Source organism: Mus caroli, unplaced genomic scaffold (genome assembly GCF_978045245.1).
Source record: "Mus caroli unplaced genomic scaffold, Mus_caroli_1 scaffold_11, whole genome shotgun sequence".
NCBI classification, from domain to species: Eukaryota; Metazoa; Chordata; class Mammalia; order Rodentia; family Muridae; genus Mus; species Mus caroli.
The window spans coordinates 52,703,852-52,727,648 of record NW_028227266.1 but is presented as its reverse complement, the minus strand read 5'-3'; the positions used below and the strand labels follow the sequence as shown (position 1 = coordinate 52,727,648).

The 23,797-nt window shown below is 46.1% G+C and overlaps 1 protein-coding gene across 1 annotated transcript in view; it reads left to right on the top strand.

The window, feature by feature from the left end:
- Positions 1-5,264: 5,264 nt before the first annotated feature.
- The window catches only part of Acsbg1 (acyl-CoA synthetase bubblegum family member 1), a 59,758-nt gene continuing 41,225 nt past the window's right edge, over positions 5,265-23,797 (top strand). The window contains exon 1 of the mRNA XM_021171826.2: positions 5,265-5,418. Within this exon, the coding sequence (XP_021027485.2) occupies positions 5,297-5,418 (122 nt within the window). The 5' untranslated portion in view covers positions 5,265-5,296. The remainder of the gene's footprint in view (positions 5,419-23,797) is intronic.

Below are 23,797 nucleotides of genomic sequence, written 5' to 3'. Positions count from 1 at the left end.
CACAAACACACACCATACACACACACATATCATACACCACACACACACACACACCCCACACACACCACACACACACCACACACACACACAAACACACACCATACACACATACATACCACACCACACACACACCACACACACACACAAATTAAAAATGTATTCTGGGCATCTATTATTTACATTCTAAATTTTTGAAAGGATGAGTTATACTCAATTTTAACCTGCAAGCATTTAAAGATGTTTACGAAGACAAAAAAAAATGGTTTTTGTTTTTTAAAGTATTTTCTTCGATAGCAATAGCCAGGTGATGGCATTAGGTGATCATCTTCATATAGCCTAGCAAATGACAATATTTAGAAAATTCTTTGCAGCTAAACAATCCATATATAGATCCAGCATGTGATCCAGTGTAGAGTGAAAAACAGAAAAGAAAAGAAAAGAAAAGAAAAGAAAAGAAAAGAAAAGAAAAGAAAAGAAAAGAAAAACAAAAAGCAGGCAGTGTGAATCACAGAGAATTCATTTACAGAAACTGGATTTTAGAAGGAAGCTTTTGCTTTGCTCTTTACTATGATGACTTTGGAGCTAACACACATACTCCCTGAACTCTAGCCCGACCGTACCTGTCACTTGCAGAAGACATTTCTTTAAAAGGGACTGGGCTGGGCTGGAGAGATGGCTCATCTGTCCAGAGCACTGGTTGCTCTTGCAGAGATCCCAGTTCAGTTCCCAGTACCCACATGGCAGCTCACAACCATCTGTAACTCCAGTTCCAAGAGATCTGATGCCCTCTTCTGGACTCTGCAGACACTGCATTCAGGACAGTCACATTACTTAGCATGCAGCAAACACTCACACACATAAAATAAAAATAATATTTTAAAAGAGAGCTAGAGATCTAAAGTCAGACACAAGGGCTAAAGGAGAGAGGCTGTTCTCTACCCACTGTCCCCTTTAAAAGGACAGCTGAAGATTTTAAAGCTAAAATAAGAACTCAGTAAAAATCTTTTTCAAGGTTGTTTTTTTTTTTATTTAATATTTATTTTTATTTTATGTGTCTTGGAGCCTCAGAGCACCTTTCCCACTGATGCCTTCCCAGCCATCCAATTCATGCCTTATCTACAATGTCCTGAGAGATGGAACATCTTGGTCAAGGTCATTCACCTCCTCGATGGAAGAAACAGCAGCTGCAGTCAGGTCTTCACAGTTCCCATGGCCCCTCACTGTCAGATGAAGACCTGTGGTTGGGGACTTCTTCCCTATCCAGGACCAGGGAGGAACTGCTCAGTAAGAGATGGCTTGTAGCTAGCTACAAGGACAGGGACTTCACTGCTTCCTTGTGCCTGGCTACAGGGAGGGAGGGAGAGACATCAAAATGCCAAAGTCAGAGCTGAAGAAGCGACCAAGTGGGCAAGAGTGCTTGCTGGACAGGTATAAGGACCTGAGCTCAGATGCCCAGGACTCATGAAAAGGCTCATCAGAAGAGGGCTGGGACTTGCTGGGCAGTCAGTCTAGCTGAATCCGTGAGCGTGAGGTCTCAGGGGAGCACAGAAGAAAAACATAGAAGATACCTGACACCCCCTGGTTCTCTCAAACTCCTACACTCCTGCACGGACCCACAAGCACAGATACATACACCACTCACAACACACACACACACACACACACACACACACACCACTCTAACCACCTTCTGCTATCCCACCACTCTGAATTGGCCTAACTTATCCACAGAACAGAGGCCAGGAAACCCAAGGGTGGAGGCTCTCATGGTTAGCCCTTTTCCTTTTGGGCATCAGCCAAGAAAGTGGACAGGGGGACTGTAGTAGATAGAATAACAACCATGGTAGCTGTATTTGTTTGGCAAGGGGAAACTATATTGCAATTTTCAAACTCAGCTAGAGCAGCCTTTCCCACTCCCTGGTGTTTTGGTCATGGTGTTCCAGCACTGACTTTCTGTTGAGACAATGTATCCTTTGTCCCCAGGTGACTAAGAGTCGGTTCTCATCAGCCTCTGGTGCCAGCCCACCAAACCTCTCCTCACAGGGACTGACATACAGGCCACCTCCTGCTCTATGATGTAAGGCTACCTGGACCTTGTTCCCTCTGGTGTTCCTCTGTCGCCTTTGCTGGGCATCCTAAAGCTTTATCACTTCCCTGGGTAGCATCACCCTTCCATCTCACTGACCTAAGCAGATCCAGCCAGTTTTCTTGGCACTGCCCACCCAGTCCCAGGCCACTCATTTCTCCAACCTCTCCCCCAGCTTTTGTCTTGAACAAGGCTTCTGAACTTAAAAGCCCATAATTCCTTGTCTCCCCACCCCACACTTCTGATTCAGTTCCCCCATGGTGGGGACACACTGGCGTCACTTACAGTGACATTACCCGGCCCCTCAGCACAGCCAATCAGCCCCCTGGCAAAGCTCTCCCCATGGCTTCCTCGCGCATGCGCAGCTGGAGCTGGCTGAGACTTTGGACAGCCTCCAGGCTATCACTTCATGATCTAAAGAGTTCAAACTGAGGCGCAGGGAGACTCCGGGATCAGTACAAAGTTAAAGGGAATCTTGAAGAAGACTCGGGCCTCCTGTGGCTCATGCCCTGAATTACTTGGGGACAGGCCAGTGTTTCCTAGTCACTTGCCTTCCTCAGTTAAGAGCATCACCTGTGACCAGCAGACTCATTGATCTTCTTGGGAGTGACAGCAGTTTCTTCTTACTGTGACAGCAGTTTAAAGATCACAGAAAGCTGCACCAGGTTAACATAGGACAAAAAGCTAGTGGGCAGGGAAGTCTGGAGCCCTTCCCCACCTGGCTTCATCTAACAGACAGAACATGTACTCCTACATGTTGAGTCTCTGAGGTACAAACATGAAAGGGGATGCTATGGAAATGTCTTAGGACGACTAATTCCTTCTGGTCCAATGCTGTTGGGGCTTACTAGCCCACTTGTATTTCTGGACCAGTTTGCCCTTTTTACATAAATTGGTCTTTATGTCTGTTTCTAGTCACATGTCCCTGGTGCAACCTTCTGTCTTGGGACACGAGATCTTGGATCTGGTGCCCTGTAGAGGGCAAAAGATCCCTATGCTTACAGACGGCAATAGAGAATCCAGAACTGTTAAACATGCAGGCTTTCCTCATCAACAGAAGGGGTGCGCATGGTTTTTTTTCCATCCAGAATGCTGGGAATAGATGTGTTAAGAACATTGTAACATTTGTTATCTGTAGAGTGAGGCCTCACCCAAATAACTCACTCTTATGAAAGAGGCCCCATGTACTTTGTAAAAGGTTTGCTATTATGCTTATTGCAAACCTTCCTCCGCAGACTCTTCTCCTCCGCCTGTTGTTTCTCAGGCAATTGAATGTACTCTTGTGGAAGAGGTCACAGCTACTTTGTAAAAGACATGAGCTTTACAAAGGCCTTTAGATGTAGTTATGCCTTAAGCTTTGTTGTGATAGCTGTCATGAGGAAACTTTCCCCAAAGTTCTACTGTGTTTAAATAGACCAAAAATAAACTGCTTAGGGTCGGACTCTAGGAGGTTGAACCAGCCCAGCTAACTAAGCCATGTTGAGGTAGGTTTTCTTCTTACTGCTTGTGGTTCATTCCACTGCTGGCAGTAGAGCTTGCAGGAACCCCATAGAACCTTATGAATTCAGATCCACAGCCGGTTTTATTTTTCCTTCTCCTGGTCTGTTTTTCAGATGCCAGGCAAAAGCCTAAATATGCTTGCTTCACCACTCACTGTTTCTCTGACTCCCATACTTAACTTAAACTTGACTTTCCATCTCCCTCCTCTGGCAGATGTCAGGATACACACACACACACACACACACACACATGTATATATATACACACATATACATATATATGTATACATATATGTATGTAATATTATATATATATATATATATATATATATATATATATATTATTTTAACCTTACCTGCCATGTTGTTTTTCTCCCAAATTATAATAAAATTGTTCTCAGGCTTCCTTTTGTGTCTATTTCTAAATTCTTTATTAACCATTGACCCAAAAAGGGAACCTTGATTTCTCCCAATAACAATAAGAATCTCTGCCAAAATTTGCACTAAGTTTTGTCTCCCCCAAATGATGCTCCTCCCAGAGCATCAAAGAGTAGCCTTATTTGGAAATGGGGTTTATGCAGGCTTAATCAGCTAAGATAAATTCATACAGGATTGCGATGGACCTTAGTCTGATGCTTGATGGCCTTCTAAGGAAACAGAGATGTAGACAGAGGGGAAGCCAGCCATGGGAGAGTAGGGGGGACACGGACACTGCATGTCAAAGCCAAGTTGGACAAGCAGGGGCACTGACCTACAGAAACTAGGGCAGAGGCCAGCAGTCTTCCATGATCCTTTCACACCTGGATTTCAGGCCTCTGGCCTCCAGAAGGATGAGAGAATGCACTTTTGTTCCTCTAAGCCATCTGGATTATAGTTATTTTACTTTGTTTTAATTATGGAAGTCACAGGAATGAATATATAGTTCACCTTAGAGAATCTCTCTGGTATTCAGAGAAAAGCGCCTGCCCTGTGCATTTCCTGCCTCTCTGTTCATGGCTGCCTGCCAACTAGGCTTTCCTCCTTAAACTAAAGGGGCAAACCCTTGCTTGTGTCTAGGTGTCCCCAAATGGCCCCATTTTGGGGTTCTCTCTCATGCCTGTTTAGTGTAGATGCTTCTATGAGCTAGCTATACAGTAGTCCTCTTTATTGGAAATTCTGCTTTCTTGTCCTCACAATACTGGGCTCTTTGTGGGCAGGGGCTGTGGCTCTCCTGTTGTGTCCAGTACAGGATCTAGAGCAAGGGACTGGGCAAACCTTCCTGGGTTGCATTCATCTGTTCATGTTGAGGCTACACACGCTGAAGCTGGACATTGGGACCAGTAGCCATCTCAGGCTCAGTCTGGATTTGTGCTGGGAACCCCCTTTGCTCCAAAGTGTCCCTTTAAAGACAGTAAAGAGGTTTTCTGAGGGCCTAGAAGTCCTAAGCCCATTGGCCAGACCTTCTGGGAGAACAGGGGGCCAATTTGCATAAAAATGAAGGCTGGCTTCATTGAAATTCTCCTCGTCTTGAATGCAGCGAAAAACCAGGAAGAAAAGGAAAGTTTTAGTCCTGAGCAACTTACTGCCTAGGAACATTCTGAGCTTCTGAAAATAGAGAGGAAATGGGGCCCTCCGGGTCACTTCAGGCACCGCCCACCTCAGCCCCATGCCCGCCCCCCCGCTGCCCCCTCAAGGCCAGCCTCTCACTGTGGGAGACCGCACCGCACCGCAGATGCCACGCGGTTCTGAAGCAGGATACTGCTGTCTGTCCAGGGACTCCAACATGCCTGACAGCAGAGACGATCAGCAGCAGGGGGCCAGCTTGGGGACCTCCCAAGACAACTCACAAACCAGGTGGGTCCAGTGCTCCAGGGTCAGCACGTGGAGCTTGGGGCTCCACATCACGATGTGATGCTGGAGGACCTGAAGCAAGCTGCCCTTCTTTCTGAGTCTGGTTTCTTCACCAGATCTCTGTGAAGGAAAAAGAGCAGGGCAGGGACATTTACCCTTCGGAGTGTGATTCAGTGTGTCTGTTCCTCTGTTGGCCATTAGAGATTCAACTGAGGTACAAGTCACATTGGTATTAAGAAAGACATTTTTTTTTCAGTCAGCAAGCACGTTCCTTTGTCTTTCCAAGGTTGGAGGTGACCTGGTATATGGTATGGGGGGCGGGGGTGGGCAATGACTGATAAGTTCGAGGGAGCACCCATGGTTTCTGTTCTAGCCTGCTATGACCTTGGAAAGTCTCTGACCCTCTCTGTCCGTACCTGAGCAAAGATTGAGGTTATCTAAAGCCTCTGATGTGGAGGAACTTCATTTGTGTCCCATAAGAGAGCAAGAACAGAAGAGTGGAAGATAGGGCTCGGGGAGAGCAGTGTGCTAAGCAGCTGGGCTGTCTACAGGGTAGTTCAAGGACAAGGGCCAAGGTCTGATAACGTACAGAATCTGCAAGGTTTGAAAACGCTCAAGAACATGACCACTGTCCTTATAAGGACTATGTGGGAAGAGGTGTGCCAGATGAGAAGACATGTTAATGTGCCCCATTAGGTCCCCTGGACAAACTCATCAGGAGAGTGGGCTGCTGTTTACCCAGAAACAGTATCCCTTCCCCTTGTATGGCAAGTGTAGGGGAGCAACTGTGGCCCTGAACAATTCTATGCTCTTGGCATAGGAAGACCTGGGCCCTGGAGGCTCTGGGTCTATTCTGGGTAGCATCACTCATGATGTCATGAGGTCAGTGAGCGGGGGCCATCCCGAAAATGAAGAATACCGTCTGCTGTTTTTCAAAGTCCCTTGTTCCACTTAGTGAGGGCTGGTGAATTTGTCCAGAGAACCTAATAGGGCACGCATGTTAAGTCTTCCCATTTGTCCCATCTCTTTCTGCATAGGGTCAGTAGCTCCAGTGTTTGCTGAAGTCCATGTATCAGGTCTATGTTGACAGGAACTTAGTCACTAGGGAGGAATTTTGAACATCTGAGCTTACAGGCCCTAGGTCTGCCTCACTGATAACACGGATAGAGGTGGTCAAACCTGGGAGCCATCTTCAGCTTGGGCAGCAAAGGACTCTGTCATGGGAAGGAGCACAGGTTCAGGGGGTCCCTGCAGGACAGACAGGGACTGGAAGCCAGGGTTAGAGTGTCAGCTCTATCGCCTGCTTTCTGAGCAACATTGAGTAAGTTGTTGACCCTCTCCGATTTTCAATGTGTCTCTCTGTGCAACTGAAGATGACCTTGACTTCTTCCTTGACCTTGAACATATATGAAGATGGTTTCAGAGATCCAGGGGCGCACACACCACAGGCACAGTAACCCCAGAACCAATCCCAGGGCATCTTGGCAGCAGACTGCAAAGCAGACTTGAGCTCTGGTCGGGCTCTGCTCCTGACTTATTCTGTGACTCAAAGCAAGACATACTCTCTCTGAGCCTCACTTTCCCCATCTATCCAACAGGGGAAGTGAATATACCCTGGTAACCTTGCAGTGTAACTGCAAGAAGAGACCATTGATCTCTTATTGGAGTCACTGAAGTTGCCACATCTGGAGCCAGGCACAGCTGCTTCTGGGTAGGGTTGGAAGTGCCAGAAACCTCCTATAAGCTGAGAGATCCTAGCTTCTTCTTCCCTCCCTCAGCTGCAGAGGGGTTGGCTGGAGGTGGAGGAACAGGCGGCATTGGGCAGCTGAGGGGTGCCTAGAACTGGTATGCCTCTTGAGACTCGGGCTGTAGGCCATGCCATTCATTCACCAGAAACTTTACTGAGCATGCCCTGGGTGATTAGATCTTGGCCATGTCAAGTCCCAGGCTTGGGAGAAACACTCCAATGGAAGAAAGTCCTCAGAGGAACCCAAGAAGGAGACAGTTTTGAAAGGTTATGGATCCCAGGGAGGTAACCGGTACAGGGGAATGCAGGAGTGGCCATCAGACCAGCAGGCTGAGGCCAGGCTCATTCAGAGCCTGGTCTAGAGAATCTGATGTGCCCTACTTGTGATAGACAGGGCCAAGGCAGCCAGCCAGAGAGGTAGAGGAAGCTAATAGGGGCATCCCTTCATCCTTGGAAGGTTCCCAAGCCACTCATAGTGGGAAGTAAGGAACAGATATGGTGGTGGCCACAAGGGGACTGGACATGAGGTAGCTGGGAGAGGTGAGGCAGAAGATTGGTCTGTAGAATTGCTGCCTCCAAACTGCCCCCAACCTCACACACGAGAAAAACCTGCTATACTCTTAGCTCTGCCTGAAAAAAAAAGCCAGTGTGGAGAGGACCCCGCAGCCCCCACCCCCCACCCCCCGAGAGGCCATCATGGAAGACAGTCCAGGAGGCTGCAGCAAGCTAGGCAAGAAAGGCTCTTCTCTCAGACAAAGCTCACCAAGGATAACGGGGAGATATCATTCCATCTCAGGGACGTGCTAACCTTAGAGGAACCATCAGCATGGAATGTTATCACACGGTACAAGTGTCCTCGGCACTGGGAACACTCAGGGCCTTCTAGTTCCTCTCCACGCCACTGTCTATTTGCCTAGTGCAGAAGTGTGGCCTGCCTTTTTTTTTTCTTTGTGCTTTGCCATCTCTATTGTTTTCCTGTTTTATAACATACTCGTATACTCAAAATCATTTGTTGTTGATTACTTAGGAATTGCACTAAACACGAGAGTATATCAGAGACTACAAAGCAAGCCTCTGCCTTAAGGAGTTTACATGAAGAAAGACATTAATAAACAATTATGCAATCTGTCATTAAACTTATAGTTTAATGATACCAAAAAGTAATTTTAAAATGTGAAGAAAAAAATGCTGATATGCATGTGTGTAGTGTGTGGTGTGAGTGTAAGTGTGAGTGTGTGTGTGTATGTGTGTGTGTGGTAGGTATTAGTTTGGCTTTCATGAGGACATGGGTTCTGTACCCAGTACCAAAGGGCTTGGGAGGGGCACTGATGAGAGTGTTCAGTCAGAAAAGTTGCTTACCACCAAGCTTAACAATTTAAGTTCAATCCCAGAACATAAATGGTAGAAGTAGAGAACCAGCCACTGCAGGTTGTCCTCTTACCTCTACATGCAAGTAAATTTTTTAATGTAGTAAAGAAAATAAAGGAAAAAATACTCAGGACCAGGGCATTATACACCTTAAATGGTAAAGATGTCAACTGCTATGCTGTGTTTATTTTACCACAATAAAAATGGTTTTTAATGTTGGCAATCAAAAAGATAGAAGTAATGTAATAGAGATCCAATTTAGTCTTGGGGATGAAAGAAGACTTGAAAATCTGAGACCTGAAAAATAAACAGAATCTCACTAGGCGAAGTGTGCTATGGAAGAGGGGAAGGACCTTGGTGTTCGAGGTCAGTGGAATGAGGCAGAGCTGGAACTCTAACAGCCATAGGAAGTCAAGGCATTGGTATCAAGAGATTCCAAAGGATAGTATCTGTCAGGGAAGTCAGAGTCCCTGAGGCAAACTAGGCCTGGTCCCAGACACATGAAAGTAATTTCAATGTCTTCAGAGTAATCCAGGCCAACTCTGGGTCCTTGTAGGTTCTCTGCTTGTGGGTGCTTGTAGGTGCTGGGATCATAGTTAATCACTGTGCCCTTGGGCAAGCCCTTCTGAACAACAGATACCCTCCCAGGTCGATGGGTTCTTACCCATTCCGTTATAACACCCACAGAGAATCAATCTATTCTAACCTAAAAACCTCCAGGGAAGGCGAATTTGCTAACTAATGTGTTATCTCTGTAAGGACAGTGGTGGTAGGAGAAAGTTCTGTTTCACACTGAGTCCTTTAAGACACTGCTGTGGTGCAGAAAGAATGGAAGGGTCAGACAATGAGAGGGGCGCGCGGGGGGGGGGGGGGGGGGATTGTGTGATGCTCTTTTAGGCACCAGGTGACTGTCACACTTATGAACTCAAAGCAGCTGGGATTACCTGCACAAAACAGGACCCATCAACATTCAGTCATTGGTGAGGGAGGGGCTCATGGGGCCCGGTCCCTCCTCCAGGTGCGATTGGCAGCTGATGGCTGCTGTAGGATCAGAAGTCATTGTCTTTAGTGGTACAGCCACTGCATGCTGCAATGGATGCTACAGTGGGTCTCTCTCTCTCTCTCTCTCTCTCTCTCTCTCTCTCTCTCTCTCACACACACACACACACACACAATCATGATAATGTGGAGCTGAAGAGATGGCTCAGTGTAAGAGCACATACTGCTCTTGCAGAGGTCCCAAGTTCAGTTCCCCTCACCCTGTATAACTCCACCTTCAGGGGGATCTTACACTTCTGGCCACCACAACACACACATAATTAATAATAATAAAAATCTTTTTTAAGTGATAGTAGGAGGGCACCTGTTGAGAAGAGAGACTTGGGGCAAGGAATGGGGATAAGCTAGGGAAGGTGGTGGGTATGACCAGAATGTATAAGAGTGTGTGTGTGTGTATACACAATGTGTGTGTGTGTGTGTGTGTGTGTGTGTACACAATGTAAATACATATAAGATTGTGATTGCCCCGGGATACATTAATTTAAAAATTAATTAATAATTTAATTAATTAATTAAAAGAAAAAAATAGTCGCCTGGATTGCTGACTATGGCTCCTGACAGAAACATGTGTAGACCACACTTAGGAGCAGGGTGCTGAGAACTATAAAGGTTATGACCACAGGAGAGCCATCTGGACTTGCTCCCTAAACTTCTTCTCACAGAATGTCCATCTGAAGCGCTGAGTGGGTGGGTGGGTTTTTATTAATGGAGGTAAATGTTTCATATGGTGAAACAAACTGACTTCAAGGTGCACAGCATGTGATTGGCAACCCAAGTCGAATATAGAACATACCCATCATTCCAGAAAAGTCCTTCATGCCTACCCACTTCTCTGCCTGCTTTTAAACATCATGTGTGTAAGCCAACCTGCTCAGAACGTACCCTTCTGTGCCTGGCTCTCGTTGCACCTTACGCTTGAGATGTCATTTGTGTCATCAAGTGTTTCAACAGTACATTCTTTATTCTTTGTGTGTGCCATGAGAATTTCTTCTTTATTCTGTCACGGATCATTTGAGTTTCCTGGTTTATTTGGTGTTTGTCACATCGCCACTACCACCATCCTGAACTGCTGCCACCTTCTTCAGAATGAGTGTGCTTGTACTCAGGGTCTGCTTGGTAATACAAGGTCATCTTCCTGTCCTGGGGTCCTTAATCACATCCATAAAACCCCATCCTCCCAAAAATGTCATATTTAAAAGTTGCCTGTGATTAGGATGTGGGTAATCCGAGAGACATTTTGATTACTTTCCTGGTCTTGGCTGGAGGCCTTAGTTCTTTGCCAATGGTCTATTTTGTGAGTTACTCAAGTGTCCTCAGAGCACGGTGGCTGGTCACCAGGGCTACTTGAGAATCATCCACATGTCTGGAGGCCATGCTGGGAAGTGACCCTCTGGAACTCCTCAGGATACATGTTTTTCTATGGGCCTTCTCTGCATGATGTCACCATCATGCCTTCCAGCTAGGTAGATCTGACACAGTGGGTCAGGGATCCCAAGTCACATGTGTGGAGAGAGTCAGATAGAAACTATTTCTTTTTCAGACCCAGCCTTGGAAGCTAGGCATTTCCCTGACGTGCTTGTTGGAAACTAGGCATTGGGCTTCCCCTTATTAAGGGGTGCTGGTGGGATTCATTAGACTTCACCTACTGATGGAATCAGTGTTTAGAATTTACAAGATGGCCAGGCATGGTGGCACATGCTTGTAATGATGCCAGCCCTCAGGAGGCTGAGGCATGAGGGTTGGAAGCTCAAGCCAGGATGGGCTAGTGAGGGAGATCCTGTCTCAGAAAAGAAGTCTCCAACATGCTTTCAATCTATGGTAGCAGTTTAGTGACAAGTCCTCCTATCTTTGATTTGTAGGAAAACAGCCATTTTTTTACCATCCTTTTAAAGGTGAAGGGGATTCTGACTTTAATCCAAATGTTCGCTCTAGCCACACTGACATCCCTGGTCTCTATGGTTTCCTGTGGCCAGTGGCCAGTCACTTCTGCCCTTGTTCCTTTTATGTAATGTGTCCTTTCTCTCTGTCCTCCATTTCCTTTAAAATACTGTCCTCTTGGCTTTTTGTTTGTTTGTGTTTGTTTTTGTTTTTGTTTCAAGGGGTTTGACCGTGACAGGTTGGAGTGGGATTTTTCTTTCCCTATTGTTAAAGCCCAACTGAGGTTCAGTGACACGAAAATACTAGATTTTCCTGTGTAATTTGTAGGTTAATTTTTTAACCAAACTTAAAAAATATAGACATGGTTTCTTCAAATATGTCTCTATACCCCATTCACCCTTTCTTCTCAGGAATTTGTATGTATGTAATGTATATTGGAGCATTAAATATGTATGTATTATAAATGTATGTTAAAGTATTTAATAGGTCACTATAAATCCCTTTATTTTGAAAAATATTATGGCTTCACTGAAATACAGTCACATATGTGAAATTTACTCCGTTAAAGTGTATCGTTTGTTTGGTGGTATATTCTCAAGGATGTGTAACCATAATTACCACGGATTTTGGAATACTGTTTTCACCTGGACCCATAAGCTCTTTGATGCCTTTAATCTGAGGAAGCCACTAATGTGTCTCTGCCGAGACGGTCTACTGAGATGAGCTGATATCTGACCTATTTCCATTTTCCCTCTCACTTAGTGTTAATGCTTTCACAATTTACTGGTGATATAACATTTATTATCATCTCTTTCCCTTTGCGTGGGTGGGATGGTTTTGAGACAGGCTCTCTCTATGCCACCCAGGCGGGCCTTGAACTCAAAGCAGTTCTCTTGCCACAGCCTCCCAAGTGCCAGGATTAAAGGTGCAGCAGTTTTTCATTCCTTCTATGGCTAAATAATATTCCTTTTTATGTTACAGCTTGTTTACCCCCCTCCATCCACCGATGGACACTTGGGTGTAATAATTTATCAGACTACTATGAATATTCATGTCTCAGTTTGGGTGTCAATATCTATTTTTGGTTCTCCTGGATATACTTTTATGAGGGAGTTACTAAGTCAGATGAAATTCAATACATAACCTTTAAATTTCTTATTTCCCTTTTTGAGACAGGGTGTCACTATGGACTCTTAGCTAGCCTAAGAGTCCATAGACTTAGCTAGACATTTCTGTATAGACCAGGCTGTCCTCAAAATCAGAGACCTGCCTGCCTCCCAAGTTTTGGGGTTAAAGAGTTCATCCCATACCCAGCTCAACACATGCTCTTGAGAAGCAGGAAGAGAGAAGCTGGCGTCTGAGCAGTTACAGCCGCAAGGGCTCCAGGACTTTCACATCTTTGCCAACACACCTCCCTTTTTGCTACAGCAAGCCTGGCAGGTGTAAGCTGTTATTTCGCGTGGCTTTGAATTGTGTGTCCCAATGGCTGATGATGTTAAGTAACCTTTAAAGATTTTTGTCAATGTTTATACTTCTTCAGGGAGAAGTGTTTTCAATTCTCCTTTGTTTATCATTGATTCTGTTTATTATTGAGTGGCAAAGGTTAGTTTTTGTTGGTATTGGTTTGGTTTGTTTTGGTTTGGTTTCTGTCTGTAGCCCTGGCTGTCCTGAAATTCACTATGTAGACCAGGCTGGCTTTGAACTCACATGGATCTGCCTGTCTCTGCCTCCCCAGTGCTGGGATTAAAAGCGTGTGCTACCATCAGCCTTGGCAAGGGTTCTTTACATATTCTAAAGACAAGACTCTTGGCCACATATCTGATCTGGAGAATATTTTCTCTTATATTTCTCTGGGTTAACTTTTTCAGGTTCTTGTTAGTGTCCTTTGAAGCTCAGATAGTTTTAATTCTGATTACGCCTAATTTATCTGCTTTTCTTTTGTTGCTTATATTTTTGGTGGCAAGTATAAGAAATCATTGCTTAATTCACGGCTATAAAATTTACTTCTTTCAATGTTTTTATAGCTTTAGCTTTTTCATTAAATAATTAAGTTCACATTGAATAATTAGATCACATAATTTATATTAGTTTGTCCCATCTTGAATGTGTATGTTTGTGTGTGTGTGTGTGTGTGTGTGTGTGTGTGTGTGTGTGTGTGGTTGGCTGGAGAAGAGCTTTGGCTTCTTTCTTTCTCAGATGCCTCAGCCTTACTGGAAAGATTCTTATTTCTCTGTTAGGTTGTCTTCTCATCTTAGTGAAAAACAGTTCACTGTAAACTCACAATAATCTTAAATTAATTTCTGAGTTTTGCTCAACTGCACTTGCCCCTGTGAATACTCTGTGATACCTGTGTGCCATAGTTTTGATTACAGAGGGTATTTAAAATGTTCTGGAATCAGGAGATATAAATCCTTCAACTTTGTTCTATTCTGGGTCTTGACTTTTCTTTTTTAAAAACATCATCATTATTATCATTATTATTAATTATTTTATGTGTGTGGATATCTTGACTGCAAGTATGTATGCAAGTGTATGTCTGGTGCCCATGGAGGTCAGAAGACAGCACTGGATTTCTTGGAACTGGAGTTACCATTGTGAGCTCCCATGTGAGTGCTGGGAGTTGAACTCTGGTCCTTTGGCAGAGCTGCCAGTTCTCTAAATTGCTGAATCATCTCTCCCATTCCTGGCTCTTTTCAGTTTTTGCAAAGATACCTCCCAGGATTTTTATAGAGATTATATTGACTTTTGGCCAATATTAAATCAATCAATATCTCTGTCTCTCTGTCTTGGTTTGTCTCTCTCTTTGTCTCTATCTCCTTTTATTAATTTTGGAGTCAGGGTCTCACAATGTATCCCAGGCTGGCTCTCCATCCTGCCAAAGCCCAAGTGCTGGACTACAGGTCTATGCCATAATGAAGGCTGCACCAACGCTTTCTCACTCCTAAGGCATCTATTTAGTTCTTCAGCTTCTCTCAATAATGTTTTGTACTACTGAATTTAAAGTTTCTTTCCTCTCTATTTCTTGGATATTTCTATACTTTCTATTATTTGTCTTCAAGTTCACTAACACTTGTTTTCAATTTGGATCTGAGACCATCTGGTGAACCCTTCATTTCAGAGATTGTACTTGTCTTACATTTTGTTGTTTGGTGGAGACTTCCTCCCTGGGGGATGGGGAGAAGGCTCAGTCAGTGAGAAGCTTTGCTGTGCTCAGAGAGAACCTACCACGAACTCTCCTGGTACCCACGAAAGTCTGGGTGGGCATGGCAGTCCTCTTGACATCCTAGCATTCAGGAGGTAGAAAGAGGGAATCCTGGGACAAGCTACCTAGCTAGACTCACCCAATTGATAAGCCATGGGTTCGAGTGAGAGACCCTGGCTCAGTGACTAAGATAGAGTGTGATGGGAGAAGACACCCAGTGTCAATCTCTGACCTCCACAGGCACCCACACAGGTATCCACCAACACACACTCAAGTACACATATACCCAGACACACACACACACACACACACACACACACACATCTCCCTTCCTTTAATTCTCTAGTTTTAATAAGTGCTATAAAGTTCTGGTGGTATCTTCACACCATGTCTGGAAGAGTGGAAAGGAACTTTAAATTCAGTAGTACAAAACATTACTGAGAGAAGTTGAAGAACTAAATAGATGCCTTAGAAGTGAGAAAGTGTTGGTGCAGCCTTCATTATGGCATAGACCTGTAGTCCAGCACTTGGGCTTTGGCAGAATGGAGAGGCCAACCTGAGCTACATTGTGAGACCCTGGCTCCAAAACAAACAGCCTTTGTTTCTATTTCTGTTACTGCCTTCCCCCCTTGATTGTGTATATTTTCTGATATATAGTTATTCTTGTGTGGATGGCTGAAAGGACTATGTGACTGTTAGTTTGAAGGATTTACAAACACACTAGACTAGTGTCTTAGCCACCATGTATGCTTTTCCCAGTCAGTTGTTTCTAGGAAATTCCACATTGCTGAGACATACGGAGGGAGTGGAGTTGGGGTCTTCACAGAGCTGGGTGCAGGGACAGGGATGACCCAGTATGCACAAGTGAATTACTCAACTTTATTCAAGTCCCAACACCAGAAAACAAAATAAAAATAAAAACCAAATAACCCACCATGAACTCTGGAGTCTGCTCACCTGGGTGCCAAGTGTCCCTGTCACTAGCTATGTGGCCTTCCACAATTTATCACAATACACTTCCATTACCTCATAAAATGGGGGTTATGGTCAGTTAAGACAGCTAAATGAACCAGTCCTATAATGAAACCGGAACATTATCTGGTATATACCAGTACCTTGGAAATGCTAGAGTTGGAGTCCCCTCTGCGGCCCAAAGGCACTCCAACCACCCCTTGCCCGCCAAGGTCTGAGAAGTACAGGCTGTGGTTGTAGGTCACTTCTTTTCTCTCTTCTTTGACTGGTGTGTACCCCAGGGCAGGGATGAACCCTGAGACCCAGCATCAGCACACAGCTGGTGCACTGACGGAAGGCTTCCCTCAGCAGAGAGATTTATCTAGACCTGGAGGAACAGGCAGCACATTCCTCCCCTCGTCCTCCTGGGAGACAAGCAGAGAATCATCTTTCATCAGAGCTGGGATGCTAGCCCACCCATGTACCTCTCTCTAGATGAGGCGACTGAGGCCCCAAGAAGAAAGGGAGCACAGTCAGAGTCACGAATTCAGCACTTCAAATAAAAATGGCCTCAGTGGAGAGTGGGTGATGCTCATGTTATCTTTGGGCTAGAATTATGTCAATGTTGAGCCTCCCCTGAGGTCATCAGGCCCACAAATTGTATCTATCGTGGATGCCACATGCAGCTAAGCCTGAAACCCTACCTGTGATGTCTTGAGCCCATCTGATAGAATCAACAACTCCTTCAAGTTGTTCTTTGATTTCCACATGTGTGGACACATGCCCATATATGGGCATGCAGAGAAGGGGGGGGTAAAGGAAGGAAGAAAAAGAAGAAAGAAAGAAAGAAAGAAAGAAAGAAAGAAAGAAAGAAAGAAAGGAAGGAAGGAAGGAAGGAAGGAAGGAAGGAAGGAAGGAAGGAAGGAAGGAAGGGAGAAAGAAGAAAAAAGACAGACAAAATGGCTCAGCAGGTAAGAGCACTGTCTGCTCTTCCAAAGATCCCGAGTTCAAATCCCAGCAACCACATGGTGTCTCACAACCAGCCATAATGAGATCTGATGCCCTTTTCTGATGTGCCTGCAGTCAGCTGTATAATAACAAATCTTTAGGCCAGAGTGAGCAGGGTTGACCAGAGCAAGCAGGGCTGACCAGAGCGAGCGAGGCAAACTAGAGCAAGCAGAGGTCCTAAAATTCAATTCCCAACAACCACATGAAGGCTCACAACCATCTGTACAGCTACAGTGTACTCACATACATAAGAAGATAGATAAAGCTGGGCGTGGTGGTGCACGCCTTTAATCCCAGCACTCGGGAGGCAGAGGCAGGCGGATTTCTGAGTTCGAGGCCAGCCTGGTCTACAAAATGAGTTCCAGGATAGTCAGGGCTATACAGAGAAACCCTGTCTCAAAAACCCAAAACCCAAAACCAAAAAAAAAAAAAAAACCCAAAAACCAAAAATCAAAAAAACAAAAAACAAAAAAAGAAGAAGATAGATAAATCTTTTTTAAAAAAAGAGGCAGCTTCATTAGGATTTTAGAACTGGAGTTATGGCCTTTCTTATTATTCATAGCATCTGTCACAACACTGGATATCTGATATGAAGTCAGGAATCATTGCAGATCATGAGAGTGCCCATTCTCTACTGGCCCTTTTGTCCCTGCCCTGTGCCACTCCAATCACCAGAGTGGCCCAACATGTCCAGGGTATCTGGCTGGGTATCTGAGCTCTAGAGCCCACCTTCCTGAGTCTGTATTGAGTGTGCTTCTTCATCTACAAAACTCGGACTGCAGTAAGATTTCATCGGGCCGTTGTGAAGATGGACGTATCAGATGTAAACATGGGAAGATTTGCACAATACCCAATGAGTGCTTGGTACAGGAAAGTGACCGGCACATACTGATCTTCTCCCCTCACACTTCCCCTGCCCTCTCAGGCTTGCCATCCTGGCAACTGGCAAACTTGCAAAAGAGTTTAAGTTTAAGGCAAACTTAAAGAGATTAAGCTTTAATCTCTTATTTTAGCCCAGGCCCTAAATTGTCAGTCACAGCCAGGAAAACTGGGAGGCCCTTTATCTGTGACATCTCAGAATATGGAGTACCAGAGGAGGATCAGTCACATGGTTCTGAGGTCACATGGTCAAGGCAAAGTCTGGGCCAGAATCCAAAGATTAATGTCCAGAGAACTCCGCCCTGGGTATGATTAATTTGCTATCTGACTCCTTTGGGAGTTTGTAGTAGAACTTGATGATTGGTATACTTATTTCCTAACACAGACAATGGGATTTAGCTTAACAATGTTGAACACTTGGTCTACGTACTGCCAGCTGGGTTATAAGTGAACTGGCTAGATGGCTGCCCCACCCTTGGAGATGGGAGCCAAGTCTCAGGGAGGATGAATGTTAGAGGGTGAGGCCTCTCAGTAAACAACATAATCCTGCTAGGATCCAGTCAATCAAGGGCCCCAGAATCCCCAATACGTTCCTTCTGGTGGCTCTGGGCATATGTTAGATCATGTATGCCTTACCGTAACCCTTTCCCAGAGACTATCTTCACTTTGGCCCAAGGCCCTATCCATGAGGTGAGGTGGACTGGATGGTCCACAGCCTGGTCTGTTACCCATGCTAGCTTCCCCTGCCCCACCCCTCGTGCCTCACATGAAGTAATAATAATCATAGCTTCAACCCGACTCAACATTCTTCCTGTGCCCTCTCCAGGGCTGTCTCCACAGTACCTCCCTCCCCATAGCCTTGGACACATACATGCTCAGCAGCCATTAATTATCTCTATGCCACATCCAGTTTGCTCACCTCTGTCCAAATAAGTCCATAGGCCATCTGGATCATAGAAGGCATTAACTCAATACTCAGGGTTGGAAGGAGGACCCCCTAGAAGCTGTCAATTACTAGGACAGGGAGAGGGGTTATTTCTAACTCTGGGGGTAAGGACTGAGTTAAAATTTGCTCTCCTGGCAATTCCTAGTGCCTAAATGCTAACTGCCTTGGATTAGCCACCCAGTTCTAGGAAGAGCTGTAACAAGAGAGGACCCTCTCAGGGTGCTTCTTGATGCAGGTAGGACTTGGAGAAGAAGGAATCTGTTGGAGGAGGCTACATACTCCCCAAGTGCCCCAAACCTCATCAACCTGGAAACCATATCCAGCCATCCATTGGGCTGAAGGCTGAGGCTACCTTTGCCTTCAAGTACAGACATTGTCACTAGTAACCCACAGCGAGAAACAGTGTTGATCTCAACCATTATGCCATTTCTAAGCCAGCACTGGGACATCAGAGGTGGTGGGAGATGGGGACATGACACAGGACACAGACTCCATTGGTAGCTCTCCAGGTGGGAAGAAAGTCTGAAGGCTTTTAGTGGTGATTAGGTTGTCAACAGGGCCTGGACTCCTAAGGTCCCACAGATTCCAGAAATAGGAAGAGAGTTTCTGAGAGCAGAAGTCTGTGGGTGGAATGAGAAGTGGGGACTTCTAGGAGGGTCTCAAAATGAGTCATCACCAGGTTTCTAGGTAAAGAATGAAATCTATGGGTGTCCCAAGATGGAGAGCAGGGGGGAGACACTTGGGAAAGAAGCTTTTAGGGGGTTAAAACTGGATGAAGGCAGCATGATTTTGAAAATGGGGTGCTGGTAGTTTTCTGCCACCCAAGTTGGCAGAGGACCTTCCCACAATCTCCTACTTCCATTACTGTCTCCGTGCCCTGCTTTTGTGGGTAAAATTAGGGTTTAAAGTCTCCCTGTGCTGGCTAGGGCACCTACAGGCTCTCATCTCGCCCAGGAGTATTTGGGGTTTGGAGTTTAGCTCCCAGGGGATAACTGAAAATGAAGATATGGTTGAATTTCTCAAGGGGGACAAGGAACAGAACCATTTAAGGAGAAACTGAAAGGGGAGGTGGGCAGGGGCTCTCCTGGCAGCAGGACCCTGGTTTTAAAAGGCACTAAAGGAGTCACTGCAGCTGCAACCCTGCCAGTGTTAGGGGCCGTGAGGGGCATTAGGAAGCTGAGGGTGAGATCCCTGGATGAGGGCTCTCAGAGGTAGTGTGGGTAGAATGGATGAATCTGTGATGCAAGTGCCAGATAAACCTGTGTCCTGGCTCTCTTGTCAGAGCCAGATTAAACATGCTAGCTCCGCCTCTTGCCAGCTGTGTCAACAACAGAGCAAGGTCTGGAGCTCTCTGGGCCTCCATTCACTCATCTGGAAAATGGGGCTATTAATAACACTGACATTACAAGGTTGAGGCGGAGGATACAGGAAACCAGCCCAACCCATGTGACAAGGTATGTGTACTTAGGAGCCATGAAAATGGAACACTTCTCCAAAAGAAAAAAAAAAAATTGAATGAACAAGTCAGTATTCTGGGCCAGCCCAAGAGGCCCCAGGACAGCCTCTCAGGTATTTGGCCCAGTAGTAGAAGTAACTTCTCCAAAGCTCTGACAGGGATCCAACAAGCTGTCACTGGTACTGCACTAACAGGTCCCTGTCTTGCTTTTCGCCCCACTTATGTAAGAGACACATAGGTGGGCAGCTGGGTCCTATGCCATGTAGGTCAGAGGTATCTGGAGCCACACCTTGCCAGGAGCCCCAAGGCAGGCTGGGGCGGGTCCCCATTCACGCCCAACCCTTGTGGCTCATCACCCAGAACCTGGGCCACCGCGCGACAGCCAGTTCTCAGATTCACCATGCCTTAGCTGCAGGAGCAGGGGGTACGCAGCCCTGAGCCTGCTGCAACGAGGAAGAGAAAGGTGAGCGGGGAGTTTGGGCAGAGCCTGCTAGGCAAGTCCTTTACTGTGAGTCTTCTGGGGTTGGGGGTGAGGTCTGTGGGATGGAAGTGAGCACTGGAGAGAGTTCTCAGAAGTCTCATTAAGGCAGTCCATATAGACCAAGGTGAAGCTGGGATATGAGGTCCCATGTACAAGAAAGGAAATAGTATTGCAAAGTGTGGCCTCAGCCTTCTTTTTTTTTGGGGGGGGGGGGCAGCATTTGGCACCACTAGGGTCTGGAGAAACCATTCTTCTCTTTGGGATTTTTAAGATGCAGGGTGGCACTGAGGTAACACCTCCATTAGCAGCATCCTCAGGATTTCTAGAAGCTCCCATTCCCTTTGCCTCTGAGCAGAGAAAGAGAAACACTTCAAGTACCAGAGGGGTACTTGAACCTGACCTTGAAGAATAGTGGTCAGAAGTCTTTGCAAAGCAGGAGTCCTGGTTGATTTGCTCTTGCAGGTGAGCAACTGGCTCTAGGGAATATTGAGCCCAGAGCCTCAAGGCAGCCACCTCCAGTGAGCTTGTGTTGTTCCCAGATTGAAGGAGCATGTGGGTTTAGGAGGCAGTAAATTACAGGTGACCAGCCCCAGGAGCAGCAAGGCATGCCTCAAAGGAGGGCAGCTACCCATTGCCCTGCTAGACCTGGCAGTGACTCATCATGTGTCTCTGTTGCAGGGCGGTCTGGTCGAGTTGGGCCTCTCTGGGGCTGCGGTGGCTTTCCCCAGGGGACGCTGTGACACGCCCTCTGAGGTTCTCCCTTTCTCCCTGTGGAGCTCGAGGGGTACAGCCACCCCACAGGGACCATGCCAGAAGTGCTTCTTCTCAGGTCTGCCAGCTCCATCCTGAGGACCGTGTAAGGAACCAGGGTCCTACCATCCTCCTGCCTCCATCCCCATCGCCATCTCCTGTGGGGGAGTACTTAGCACAGCACCTGAGTCCCAGACCTGGATTTAAGTCTTTTTCTCCTACTCACTCACCCTCTCCACCTTACTGTCCAGGCTTCTCACTTCTCAAGAGATCCATGACAATCCTCCAAGAATATGATGACAGATGACTCTGTACTGGGAACTTTTCCTGCCTCATCCTCTCATGGTAGCACAGGGCATAGATTATAAAACAGCTCAGAGACACAGGGTGATTTGACCATAGCATACACTTGAAAAGTTAGTTGAACCCTAGCAGATGCACAGACGCCATGCTAGGCTGTTTCAAGAAAACATTTATTGAGCGCCCGTTGCATCGATGCTGAGGGCTAACTGGGAAGAATAAGAATATGTAAGAAATGGATCTTCACTTGCGAGGGATTCGTACAGAAAGCAAGGGTTCTCCTTTACCTATGTATCACATACAGTGAGGATGTGGTGAGCCAACCAACATGTACTGGGCTACCACAGTGATGACTCATGGCCAGAGAACAGACGTAAGTTGGGAATGACCCTACTTTCCAGGAACTTCCTGTGTGCTTCAAAAACCAATCTAGAAGGTGTTGGGGGAGAGAGAGGAGCGCTTCCTGGAGAAAAAGTTGAGAAGGTTAGAGAGGTTCTACGTCCAGATGGCTCCCACTAGTCTCCTGCGAGGCAAGCCTGGGTGCCTACCTGAGGTGGAATGACGGTTAAGACAAAGGCGGTGAGCAGGCCCTGCCACACCCCTCTGCTCTATATGCACCATAGCAAGTTGCTCAAACATACCTTGGCATTCTCATTCCCTGCACACCTGGCGAGGCAGCAAAGAACCCCAAGTTTTTATTTATTTATTTATTTATTTATTTATTTATTTATTTATTTTTGTGAAACGCACAACACTGTGCTTGTATGAGAAGAGTGCTGGGTGGGTGAAAGCAGCCAGTTTCCTGCCATCTTGGAATTCTTCCTCCTTGGAATTCAAAACACAGACAGAAGTGAGTCAGCTCAGGTGCTTCTCCCACTGGCCACTGTCATTTTATTACTTGAGGAGACTTCCTCCTCCTGGAAACCAACACTGATTCCAGAGGACTCTAACCTTCCAGAGTATCATGTGTAAATGACCAGCTCCTTTCCTCATTACTGTCTGTAGTGTCATCTCACCTGCAGGGCTCACCGCAGGTCACCTGTCCTTCTGGAAAGAGCAGACAGTCAAACGGAAAGCCTCCATTTTTTTCCCCTTAGTACTGGGGATTGAACATGAGGCCTCCCTCACACATGCTAGGTGCGTGCTCTGGCACCCCAGGTCTCCAAAATGTTCTTTGGAGAATAGAGTTTTGATAAAACTATGAGCCATTCCATTTGGGGATCTCTCGTCTGGTTTCACCTATAGTTCGAGCACACTTGGCTCTCTTGTTTCCTCACTGTTATAAAAATGATGCCTTGCTAGACATCAGCATACATAGACAAACAACAAAATCTTAGCTTCCTCCAGCAATGACAAAGAAGCCAAGCTGTGTGAGGTTGGGGATTCATGGAGAAGGCACTTGGTATAATGCAGCTAAGTCCACTTCTGCCACTAGCTAGAACCCTGAGTGAGCAGGAAGGACAATAAATATATTCTAACTCAGGTGATTGTCCCTTGAAGGGCTTTGGCTTTCAAGATCTTTGCAAAGGGAGATCAGCAATTTAGCCGGGAATTTGTCTGGAAAATTCCCTTTTTGACTTTTTCTCTTAACCCAGGTACCCCAAATTCTTTAAGCCCAGGACATGAGGGTTGAATATGACCCTCATGGGTCCATTCAACCATATGGGCCAGCTGCAAGGGTAAGTGAGGTGTCCCCTTCCACCAAGTCCTGGAGGAAGAACAGGATCCACCTAAAGGGAGGGAGAATAGACCTATGGATTTGCTGAAGAGTTCTTCTGCACTGGGTGCCAGACCTCAGGAAAGGCCTGTTCTGGGAAGACTGGGCTTCCCCTCACTCTGTAATCAGGATAAGTAGCTTAGCCCTCGGGCTTCCCCCAGGTGGCTGTCTTTTCATTTCCTCTGTTTACCTTTGTGAAAGCCAGAACCAGTTTGCCTAAATTTAATTAGGAGGGGAACTGCACCTGTACCTTTAATGGTGGCAACTTAAAAACAGACCTGTTGAGAAGAGGTTGTTAAGATGCTGAGAGATTATAAGTAATTCTGTGGTGGCTCTCCAGTCTGTGCTTTGGAAGATGGATCATCTCTGTGCACAGGGTTTGGCCAGGTCCCATCTTTGGAGGATACAGCTCTCCATGGGAGCTCATGGGCTTGTTTGACAACATTACAGTCTTTGTCCTCAAGTGGGGCAGCTTCTACCCAGCAGTCTCAGAGAACCACTGTGTTGTGACTGATTCTCCCAAGTCAATAAACCCAGAAGGCTCAGAAATCTCGGCTTTCTCATCCTTTCTATCCTCCCTGGAGCAGGTGTGCCCGAGAAGGAGCCAATTCAGTCCTCCACTTCTGCACCAGGGCATCAT